The sequence below is a fragment of the Pezoporus wallicus genome, unplaced genomic scaffold (assembly GCF_028554395.1).
Source record: "Pezoporus wallicus isolate ANWC-B61680 ecotype Strahan unplaced genomic scaffold, APGP_CSIRO_Pwel_v1 contig_8188, whole genome shotgun sequence".
Taxonomy (NCBI): Eukaryota; Metazoa; Chordata; class Aves; order Psittaciformes; family Psittacidae; genus Pezoporus; species Pezoporus wallicus.
This window is the reverse complement of record NW_026640104.1, coordinates 5,000,805-5,012,997: the sequence shown is the minus strand read 5'-3', so window position 1 is coordinate 5,012,997 and position 12,193 is coordinate 5,000,805. Positions and strand designations below refer to the sequence as shown.

The window sequence follows — 12,193 nt, the reverse complement described above, 5'->3', positions numbered from 1 at the left end:
TGCTTTCAAAGGAGACTGGAGAAAGGAAGACATTAGTGTTACTGCATGGATAATGATTATATTTTGCATTTATGCACAGTACTCCTCTGAATTACACTGCTTCAGGGAATTTGTGGTATTTCCCATGTTAGTCAAAGAATAGAATTTTGAAGCTTTTGGCAAAAAAAATCGTGTATGAGTAGTATAAATCAACCGTTGCAGTGTGCAGTATTAATTGAAAGCACTGTGTACAGCAGATGTGCTACCATGACTGACAAGTTTTTCACACAACTAGAAAATGCAGATACTTTTATGAAACAAAGTCTAAAAAAATAAAAGATCTTCTGAGTGCTTTACATGAGGTGTCAAGTTTAGAAGCCTTTTGTCAGTATCCAGAAATTCACCAAAAGAAGTTGAGAGTTCTAATCCTGAATGGGCTACATGCTTCAAATACAGAAATACTGTATTTGATTGTGAACTGCAGAAGTTTAATAATTTTGATTTTTTTTTTTTTTGTCTCCTTCTGTTTTGTCTTTGGGACTGTAATGTGGACATATTTTTTAAGATGTTTTCCTTGGGAAATTTACCATAGAAACATTCAATATGATAAAACAGACCTGTTGTCATGTGCAGTTATTATACTAATTATACTCATGCATAGTCATCATTCCCATGTACCAGGAAATTATTCAGAATTCACAAACCGAGAGAAGTATAAATGGATACAAATTTTTGCTGTCCTTCACTCTCTTTTTCCATCTGCTAAAAGTGCATATTTGTTGAGACTGCTGTGGGTATGTAGACGGTTGTAAATGGAGCTTATTCTGTGCTAATGGAGACAGTAATAGCATTTTATGGAGACAACCATCAGAGGTGTGCATTCTCTTTTGGGTGAACTTGGATGGTTGACTGTTGTTTATCATGTGGTAGAGTTTAGTTTTCCTTTATATTTGTGGGGTTTTCCCCACATGTAAATGTGTTTTAATTGCCTTTGATACCCTAAAAATATAAGCTTTTTCAGACCATTATGTTACAATTATGTTTTTCTTTTGTAATTGCAGTTGTTTCTTATCCTTACTGCTGGTAGCTGCTGTCGTTTGGAAAATCAAACAAACCTGTTGGGCTTCTCGACGGAGAGAGGTATCAATAACTTTTAAGTTTATTGTAATAGCTTTATATTTCAGGGTAAACTGAGACCTTTGGTGGACAGCCACACCTCCGCTTTTTCCTGTATACGTAATTTAAATACCCCTCTAAACTTTTTTCTCCCCTGGACTGAAGAAGAAAACTCTTTCTTCCTGCTGTTAAAAATCAGAGAAATTGCAGCATGAGGTTGCAGAAAGCAAAATTTTCATTATGGTGGAATATTTAATTAGAATAGGGTATTCTGGTTGGAAGAGACCTACACGAGTCATCTAACCTGACTACTTCAGGGTTGACCAAAAGTTAAAGCACGTTATTAAGGGCTAAATGACTCTAAAACACTCACAGGCTTGGGGCACCAGTCACCTCTGGGAAGCCTCTTCCAGAGTTTGACCACCTTGTCAGTAAAGATACGCTTCCTCATGTCCAGTGTAAACCTCTCCTGATGTAGCTTTGAACCATTCCCATGCATCCAGTCGGGATACCAGGGAGAAGAGATCAGTGCCTCCCTTGCCACGTTCCCTCCTCAGGAAGCTGTAGAGAACAATGGGGTCACCTCTCAGCCTACTTTTCTCCAAACCAGACAATCCAAAGTCCTCAGTTCCTCCTCATAGAAAGCTGACATGCCTTCCAGCCCTTTCAACAGCTTTGTTGCCCTCCTCTGGGCACATTCAGGGCCCTTCACCTCCTTAATTTGTGGGGCACAGAGCTACACGCAATACTCAGGTGAGGCTGCAGCAGTGCTAAATACAGAGATAATCACATCTTTTGACAGGCCGGTCATACTGTTTAATACATCCCAATAGTCTTAATAGTCTCAAAGTAATAGTGCAAAAAACATTAGGAAGTTGAACACAGGGGATCATACTGTAGTGTCTCAAACTTTCTAGGAAGCTATTTGGAGCTGTGACTGAGGCTGTGTTGTATGAACAATCATTGGAACGTAGAGTAGTAGACAACACTCTCTGCGAGGAGCTTGTAATTTCTTCTTTTTTATTCTCTTTTCTTTGTAAATTCTAAGCAAAATTCTGTCTCCATTAATATCAATAATTCTGTCATTAAAACCGTGGCACAATTGAAGCTCTTCAATAAATATTCATACATAATTTCCCCTTACTCTTTTGTTGGCCCAAATATTTGTTCTTATCTGTTAACAAGTGATTAAACTTAAATGAGATTTAACTTAGGTTATGTGTACTGCTACACATATAAAACGGTTCAGATGATGAGTACTGATAGTTGTCATATGTAATTTGGTTCTTATGTATCATTTTAGACAGTGATTTTTTTTTCCTCTTTGAAGTGTCTAATCTTGATAATTTTAGAAACAACACTTGCTTAAATGTTGTTTCTAAATGTTGTAGATTTAAAAAAATACGAGTTTTTCTTTAGTTAATTATTCTTAGTATACTGGCACTATGGATGTTTAAGTAACTTTTAATGTAGTCTACAGTGAATGTAGATATGCTTTAAGAGTGCCAGGTTACTAGCACTTACAACTTCCCCTCACTGAAATTATAGTGTATTCATGTCCAGGTTTAGCTCTGAACTGGTGCTACAAAGAAAAATGTATATATTATGGTTGTTATTTCATTTAGGTATTTTTTTATTCAGATGAATATTGTTAAGCATATTCTCCCTCTAAGGGCAAGTGCTCATGTCTTTGTTATTACTTGCAAAGTACAGATGAAAGTTACTTTAAACTGCAGTATTCTATTCAACTTATTAATATTTCATTTGAGTTTGTCTCAGTATTTATTAATAGGTCTGTGCAAAACTATTGTGACAGAACATAGCGATCCTTTGATTTCATTTACCATGTTAATAAGGATGTTTCATTGACATGTTTAAGAACAAATATGAGCATATGAGTTTAACAGATCTAGGGGGTCTAATCTGTTTTCCATTCTTACCTTCCTAGATGTTTGAAATAGAGTATTTTTAATGTAGTCTGTATGCATCATTCTATGAAGAGCACATTCTCATATAAGAAGTTTAAGTTTTCCAGGTTTTATTTTCCTAATGACATTTCTGAGACGGAAGGGAAGTTCATATAAACTCACTGATAAATACAACATAAATATAAATCAGCTTCTTCCCAAAGAGGAAACCAGAAAGTACATGGTAACTGGATTAAAACTCTGAGGTCCGTGCTTCAGTTTTGATGTGTGGTTTTTCTTGAACTAGAGAAATTTATCTGTCTCTCATTCAGAAATGTTCTTGTTTAATTTAAAAATTACATGAGTTTGTATTTCTTCCTCTTTTAAATGAGGTGTGAAACAGTACCTAGATTGTGGCAGCGTTATGAAATGTAAATGTTTAGGCAAATCTCCTTTATTTTCAGTCTGCTATTGTGCATCAGCAGCAGTTCATGTCAAACACAAATTTTCCATAATGTTCCCCATAATATTTTTCTCTGTTCTAGATCAGAGAATTTGTTTTTATAGGCAGCATATTTTATAAGGCTTTGGAATGAAGTGTTACAAGTAAGTGATATAAAAAAAACATACAAGTAGAAGGCAATCTATTGTTGAAAAGAATTATTAAGTACCTCCTTTTAAAGCCCACCCATTTGGCAGATAAGCTTTCCATCTCTTTCTCATTCTTGAAAGAGAGGAATGTTTGACTCTGTAGATGTTACCTCCAATATGGACCCAAACTGCATTAAGAAGTGAAATATAAGAAGAATACAAACAAATATGAAAAAGCAAGCTGTTAATAGCTGTGCGTCCATTTATTGTTCGTCCCAATCTTTTTTCCCCTAGAGGAGGAGAAACTTTACTATCCAGTTCTTGTGATCTTTTAGTAATGAATTTTAGCAGGCTGTTGATGTAAGCAAATAATTTTTTGAAGTTTTCATAGACTTCTATGTGTAGCTGAAAATTCAGAACTTTGTCCTTTTTTTTTTGCCTTCTGACTTTAATGCTTGGCTAAATTGGGTCATTTTTGATTCCAACATGAATGTAGCGTGGCCCAAATCCAACACAAAGTGAGAGCAAGTTGTTTGCCCTGTGTAGTGGGAATGTCTCAATTTTCCCATGAATTCAGAAATTCACTCTCCGGTTTCTTTCTTAATTCATTGCTCATTGAGCAGATATTTACTTTCCACTGCTCAGAGCAGTGACCAAATCTTACTTAGCAGTTCATTTGAATTTAGGCTGTGTTATATGTACATGTAAGAAACTAGGTTTAATTTTTTTTTATATATATGAAAACCAATCAATAAATATTGTCTTCCAAAAGACTAATGTTTGTCAACACTGATTTAACTTCCCTTTTCCCGTAGTGATTGGTCTTTTGATTTAATTAGTTGAAACCATTCTTCCCTAAGCCAAGTCCTTGAGTTTTGGTGGTTTTTTTTAATCACACAAAATTTTGGTTCTCAACTTTTTCCTGCTTACATTGCTGTCTCTTAAGATACACTTTAAGACTTTTTGAACATCTGTATTTATACTTTTAACTCCTGTCTGAGTTTCTCTTCTTTCCTGCCTTCTGAAAGAGCAAGAGACAGCAGACTCTCACCTTATACCATCAAAGTTATTCACCTTCTGCACTGAAAGAAAATGGGAAGTATCATTCCTTTATTTCATAGTTTCAAAAAGATCAATGCAACTTTGAGCAGGAAAACATGAACAACCTCCTGCCTGGTATCACTTGACACCTTCCACCACCCATCCCTCACATGGATCAGCGACACTTAAGAAAAGGCCTTAAGAAAGGCTGAAGTAGCAGTGTGAAATATTGCTCATGTAAGAGAGTTTGATCCCTGAAAGGAATAATGCAGAAATCATGAGATGATTTGCAAAGCGATATTCTAATGGCGCTATCTTTCTTGAGAAACAAACCAGAAGGAATTTGCAACATTCTTGTGGGTACCAAACCTCAAATTCCTACTTAGAGAGCAGGATAACATTTGCAGGTAAGCACGGAAATTTATGTAGGAGTAGAAGAAGGGCAAGATATATTTGGTTGTCAAATAAGTTAAGGGAGTTCCTAAGTGTTGCAAAGTTTAGGAGCAGGAAAGCATTTTTTTACAAGTCTTACACTACATAAAAAGATCAGATATGTACTCTAGGTTTTAATCTCTCATCCTTCTTTTTCCTTCAGAGACTTATAAATCTTTCTACCAAGACCTTTCTTGGTGAAATTTCACTTGTTAGTTCTCTGGATGAAAAACGGAGAGCTGTCATTCTCTCCCAAAAGATTTGTTAGGCTTCTTGCATTTTTATACCCAGAATTCACCCAAGAGCCCATCCATGAAGTTTCAAACTGACTCCATTTTCCTTCTTTAAACAGAAAAAAGATATATCACCCAGATTTACTAAATAAGAAAATTGAAGAGAATATTATTTGTTGTCTCTGCATGTTTCATATCTAAAGTATTCATTCAATCTTCTGTTGCGAATGGTACAAGAGAATCTGTTCATAGATCATTTTACTGAAAAGCTTGATAGGTTGCCTGCCAGTTTTGTAGTGGCTCAAAGGTTTTGCCTCATGAACTTCTTCTGATTGAAAGGCACCACACTGCAGATAAAATTTGCATCCAAATGATTTCTTATTAATAGTGTGTTGAACTCTTCTTTTTGCTGACAAGATTACACTGAGGTCACTAACAAATTCATACAGATGGGATTATAAACCACACAGCTTCTACTTAAGGTATTTTAGCGAAGTATTTGTCCTTCATAAGATAAAGCAGTTGCTGCTCAGATACACTTCGTACTATTTATTCAGCCAGTTGTTTTAAAGAGTTGTTACCTTTAATCCAAAAGTGTGCGATCATTGATGTACCTACAGACATACTTCTCCCCCATCCTCCCAAATACACACAAAATACATCTGTTTGCAAACACTGAGTGTTGTTATATAAAATCATAGAATGGTTTTGGGGTGGAAGGGACCTTTGAAGCTCATCTAGTCCAAAACCCCCTGCAATGAGCAGGGATATCTTCAGCTAGATCAGGTTGCTCAAAGCCCCATCCAACCTGGCCTTGAATGTTTTTAGGGATGGGGCAGCCACAGTTTCTCTGGGCAACCTGTGACAGTGCCTCACTACCCTCATCATAAAAGGTTTCTTCCTTATATCTCGTCTAAAATATTCATTTGTGTATATTGTATCGGTCAATTAGTTAAAATGCAGCCTTACATCTTTTCTTATGAAAATCTCCTTTCTTGCATATTATTATAAATACACACTAGAAAGTTTTCATATCTTAAAAAACTGACATAGAGTCTTGTTTCCACTTTCCTCTCCTCTAGAAGTCTCCTGAGCAATGAGGAAGTAATGCATGATTGCACATTTATGTAACAATGTTTGAAAGCATGGTATTATATGTGTAAAGTGCTCGCCTAACATTAAAGGTTAATATCATTCCTTTATAGGAATTTTCATATTTATATATAGCATTTCATTATACAGTCAGCTGTGTACCATTTGCCTGTCTGACAGGATAGCGTATACAGGCATAAAAGCATGGAGTTAGAGATTGCTTGCTTTACACAGTGTGTAGGTGCCTCACAAGTTGCTGCTTCATTTTATTTAATAAGCTTATGTTTGTTTAAAAAAAAAACCCACCTTTCTAGCCTTAATTTTAATATCAAGGTAGTTTCATTCTCTTGAATATTCAAAGATTCTTAAAAACATGCAAATGAAACTGAAATAGACTTCTTCTTGTTAACAGCAACAAGTCATGCAATACCTTTAGGCTCATTTCTATGGTAACCCTAGTAAGAACAAGAAAGTTCAGTTATGTTGATAGTGCTAATGAATGTACATAATATGTGAATTTCAGCTCGAGCTTTTTTCCTTTATATTGTAATGACACTTGTATATTTTAAAGTATTCCTTTTAGAAACAGCAATAATGGCTTTTGGTGAATGTAATATTGCTTATGGAATGCAACATGTTTAGTTTAGCAATATTAATATGCATAGAATATGATGCATTCTTGAACAACACCCTTTTGAAGGAGCAAAAGGAGCACTTTGGTTCATCTATGTGTTTTAGTGTGAGCAAGGAACCACCAATAGTGGATATAAGGAAACCAAGAAATATTAATACATATAATTAAAGTACCCTGAAGCATAATATTATTCATACGTGTGTAGGTGTTTACAGGCTTATATGCTTTACGTTTAAAAGTTGTTAACCTCACAGATCTCTTTTTTGGTAACTTCTTGTCTGTTGCTTAGCAAGTATCTTGCACATCTCTACGTACTTACTCATAGACTGTGTGATTAATCCTGCTGAAGTCAAAGGAGCTATTCATAGGACCAGAATTTCAACTTGTTACATTGCTTAAGCTCTTCTGAAATCAGTTGAGTTATGACTGCTTATTTCAACTGTGGATTTAGTTTGATTGAGGATAACTGGGGCATTTATTTCAGGCTGACATTTTCTGAATTCTCTCCAACCTGAAATTTAGGCTCCTCTTTGAATGAACCTTTCAAGCGATATGCTAGTTAGTTGACACTAGATCTTGTACCAGGACTCCCTCTGCAGTCAGTAAGATACACTTGCAAATGACAACTCTTCCCACCCAGTTTTCAGTGTTCCTTTTGATACCGGTGGGATGACGACTTGTTAAGTATATAAATAACCCAGTGAGTCAATTCTCCTATATTTAGAGTTAATCTTTGGTTTAATTTTGTAAAATTGAGGCTTTACTTATAATACTGTCACTTTGTAAAAATAAGTGTCTGATTACTATGTTAGCACTGCTCACAACATGCTTATTCTCTGTAAAGAGAAGTATTAAATGGTATCAGTGACAGACTCAGTATTGTATTGGAAGGATTTATTTGGGGAGTGGCGAGTTAAGCAAAGTTGGTCTAATGCAGATATCTCAAAACATCATACAGTGTTAAAAGGCTTCAGTGAGCAATTCTTACGAGAGTAGGAGCATGAGATTGAGGAGCGTATCTTAGTTATTGAAGGCTATGTTGCTCCGGCCAAAAGCCTTTATCCCAGAAAGTAATCTTAGCTGTCTTGTGTCAGCTCAGCTTATTGAATTGCCATCTTCAGCAGAAATTCACCGTGACCATGACTGCCAAGAGTTGATCCAAGTTTTATTTAGGCCTCACACACTTCTAAACCTCTGTACCCTTTAGGGAGGTGTCATGGCCTATGGAGGCAGCTATCTGTGGGAATAGTGTTAAAGTAGTACGTAGTATGCAGACTGGAGGAAATTAACTATACTAATAAAATCAATGGGGAGGTAAACTTAAAACAGAAGCCAGATTATCCATCAAGTGAAAACATTCCTTTGAAAACAATGTAAACCCAGAAACATGGGATAAGTATGTTGAAACACAAGAAGTAGTGGTCTGGTTTCTTTTGCAGACCTTCCCTTTCATGAGTTTATCAGTTTCATATGAAGACAGGTTGAGAAAGTTGGGGCTGTTCAGCCTGGAGAAGAGACGGCTGCGTGGAGACCTCATAGCAGCCTTCCAGTATCTGAAGGGGGCCTATAGGGATGCTGGGGAGGGACTCTTCATTAGAGACTGTAGTGATAGGACAAGGGGTAACGGGTTCAAACTGAAACAGGGGAAGTTTAGATTGGGTATAAGGAAGAAGTTCTTTCCTGTGAGGGTGGTGAGGCACTGGAATGGGTTGCCCAGGGAAGTTGTGAATGCTCCATCCCTGGCAGTGTTCAAGGCCAGGTTGGACAGAGCCTTGGTGACATGGTTTACTGTGAGGTGTCCCTGCCCATAGCAGGGGGGTTGGAACTTGATGATCTTAAAGTCCTTTCCAACCCTAACTATTCTGTGATTCATCTTAAAATCATCCTGTCCAAAGGAGGCATTTATAAAAGCTTACTAACAGATCTGTTTCTTCATTCCACAAAAATTCAGATGATAAAGAAGATAACAGATGACAATAGAATATGCAGAGAAAATTGTGGGCTACTTCTCTTTATTTAAAAAAATAAATAAATGAGGGAAAACATAAAGTAAGGGGGTGTTTTGGTTATATCTGCATGTGACCAGGAGACAAAATTGTTTGCTTTTCTTAACATAATAACCAAAGTTTCTTACATTTGCATAGTGTAGTTAACCTGAAGAATCCCAAAAGGCAATAATCACAACAAATTAATTTGTTGTATGTGATTCCTGAGTGTATGCATAGAAGGAAGGTTGGATGTAGTTATTAGTGCTGATAACAGTACTTTAAAATTAGTAGTTGCGGTGTCCTGCTCAGTAGCATTTATTATGAGAGGTTTCTAAATGTTAGTATAAAATACTGCTGGAGATAATACGAATGTTACAATGGACTTACTAATTACTGCTGCCTGTCAGAGGCCTGGTTAAATCTTGCAAGTGTACTAAGTTAAGCTTTCAAGCTAACAGAAAGGTAAAATTAAGGCTATTTAAAAGAAAGTGAGAACTGGCCAAAATGAAAAAGACTGTGAGACAACTGGCAACTTGGCAGAGGTTAAGGAGCCTTTGAGCTGTATGGTCTGAAAGGTTTCCATGGGACTAGTTGTAAACATAAGAGCATTAGGAGAATTGTTAGCGAATTACCTGTCAGCAAAAAGCAGCAGACAGTGAGAAAGGCAATCCCTACCATGGGCCTTGGGATGAGGCCAGATAACTTCTTTTGAATTTGGAGAACAGTCGCTTGGATTGTTTCCACAGTGTTAAAGGGATGAGGATGCTGAATATGTTCTTTGTAAATGAAGAGGATTGCACCAACACAGATGAGTCATTTTTGACTCTTAACAAAAACAAAAGAGCAGGTGTTGAATATTGGCCCGAGGTGGTAAGACTCTTCCTTACATTTGTATTTCCTCTGTGTTTGCAGTATAGTGTCAATTTTTTGTCCCTTGTTAAAACACAAAACAAATCTTTCATTCTGCAAAGCCCTGTAAGAAAGAAGTGAGTGGATTTAGGTGCAAACAACAAAAAAGGCTTAGAAACTTGGAAGAACTCTGCTGTGATGAGGAATTGAAAAGGTTTGAGGGTTTACAGTAAAAGCTTTTTGAGGGAAATGCAAATAGTCCTCTCTAGTTCCTCCTTTGCTTTTCTCAGAACTGGGAGCAATTTTAATAGTCCTGGGTAGACAGCTTTGGCCCAGGTGAGTCACCTGCAACAGGAGTGGTATGAAGGAAACTAAGTCAGAATTGTCCTTCCTCCAAAGAGCAGCGAAGCAACTCAAAGTCCGAGACAGTATATAGTCCAAGTCCAAAATACATACAGTTCCTCTTTCTTGTTCTGCTCCTCCTTTCTACCGAAACTTCTGTTTATTTACAGTCAAATGATAATCATGTCTTCTAAAAACTGTATAAAACATGGTAACAATAATTGTGATTGCTTTTGATATATGGAACATTTGCTACTGGACTCTTGACAGCTGATGTCAATATTAATGACGGTCTTTCACAAATATATCTGCCTCCACAAACACCCAACTTCTTGCAAATATATAAATGGGAATTTTTTTCAGAGCTTATTTTCAGGTGCATTTCTGTATGTGTGCAGTTGAGTAGCAGTAAAGGATTACTATCATACCTGAATAAATTCCGAAGTGTTTGTATGTCACTTTGCCCAGCGTGGCAAAGTACGTGCCTTATAAAATAGCTACATTGGCCTTTTTCTTCTCTTAAAGTTAATATTGATTATATATGCAATTATTTTTTCTTTCTTAAAAAATTATATGTGAATGTCTCCCTGCTAAGATCAGAGCTTGAATAATTTTCAATGCAAAGGAAACGCAAATATCGATGCAACTGGAAATTGGTCAACTTCACTAATTTAATTGGTCTCTCGGAGTAGAATGCGTTCAGTGCTGTGAATGTCAGTATTGTTGCTATCAACAGATTCTGTGGGGAACTTGATAGATATTTGCACATGCAAATGTTTCTTGGTATCATACCTCTGTGCAAATGGTGGCTATGCAGTTCATCAACCTTTTAGGTTTCTCCCCCTTCTTTGGGTGGGAAATAACAGTAGATTCATGGTGATAAAATTTACGTATATATATGCTTTTATTTATTGAGGAACCTGCAAATACAAAGTAATAGTGGAACCTTGGGCTGGAAAAAAAAAAAATAAAAGTCCCCCAAAACCTTTAGAAGAAAGCATGTCTACAGAAAGGTGGATTAGTTACTCTTTCTCAAGGATATAATAATGCAATGTTTATCATTCCTGGAGCTGTAGTTTTTATTGCTCCAACAGTTCACAAACAATAGCTGAGAGTTAGTGTGACTTGATATAAACTGAGCTCATTACATTCATTTTCAACAGATAATTAATAATTAACATATAACCTTTGGCTTTCCTTTTATCTTCAAGTATTGACAGAAGTCACATAAAAACATACTATGTGTGGAAAACTGCTTTGAAATGCAAAATTTAATTAAAATTAATGTAATGTTATTTTAGGACAGTTGTATAGTAGCAAGAGTACTATGGGGAATATGAATATTTGAACAGACCATTATTTTTACCCATGCTGTTCAATTTATACACAATTAATTTCTGGAAAAGAGAATGCCATTTGATATTTTGCTGGGAATTCATTGGATTGAGCGCACCATGGCAGTTAAATTGTAAATTGTAATATCAGTAAATTTCTCTAGCCTGCTTTAACAATCAATTGACCCACATGCAATTAGCAAAAGTTAAAGCACAGTGAGCCCTGTAGCTCGACTTTTTTGGTTTTCTGTGCTCCAGATAAATTTTGAAAATCCCAGTTAATTAGATTTACAATATCTAAATAGCTGTAGTTTCTCAGTCTTTTATATTTGTGCCGCCATAGCCAGAAATACTACTGGGAGAGGCAGGCAGGGAATAGCATGTTCCAGTCAGGAGAAGTTTAGGTTTGGAAGACAGTCATTTCCTTACTGGTGTTACAGGTGCCCTTGTGCAAATTGCTTTGCTACCTGGGCCATCCATTTCCCATCTGTAGAATGGGATCAGTTGTACAGGTGGTCTTTATATGCCTTTCATTAAAGATGCTGTTGCTATTAATTGGGAGACCTTATTTTCATTACTGTTCTGCTTCATTCTGCAATAATCCTGATTGTCCCTAGGCAATTTATTTAGGTATCTGTCCATTTAGGCAGGAAAA

The 12,193-nt window shown here is 36.3% G+C and overlaps 1 protein-coding gene across 1 annotated transcript in view; it reads left to right on the top strand.

Moving 5' to 3' along the window:
• Positions 1–12,193, top strand: part of ATRNL1 (attractin like 1) — a 507,795-nt gene that overhangs the window by 279,099 nt on the left and 216,503 nt on the right. The window contains exon 26 of the mRNA XM_057417243.1: positions 1,041–1,119. Within this exon, the coding sequence (XP_057273226.1) occupies positions 1,041–1,119 (79 nt within the window). The remainder of the gene's footprint in view (positions 1–1,040; positions 1,120–12,193) is intronic.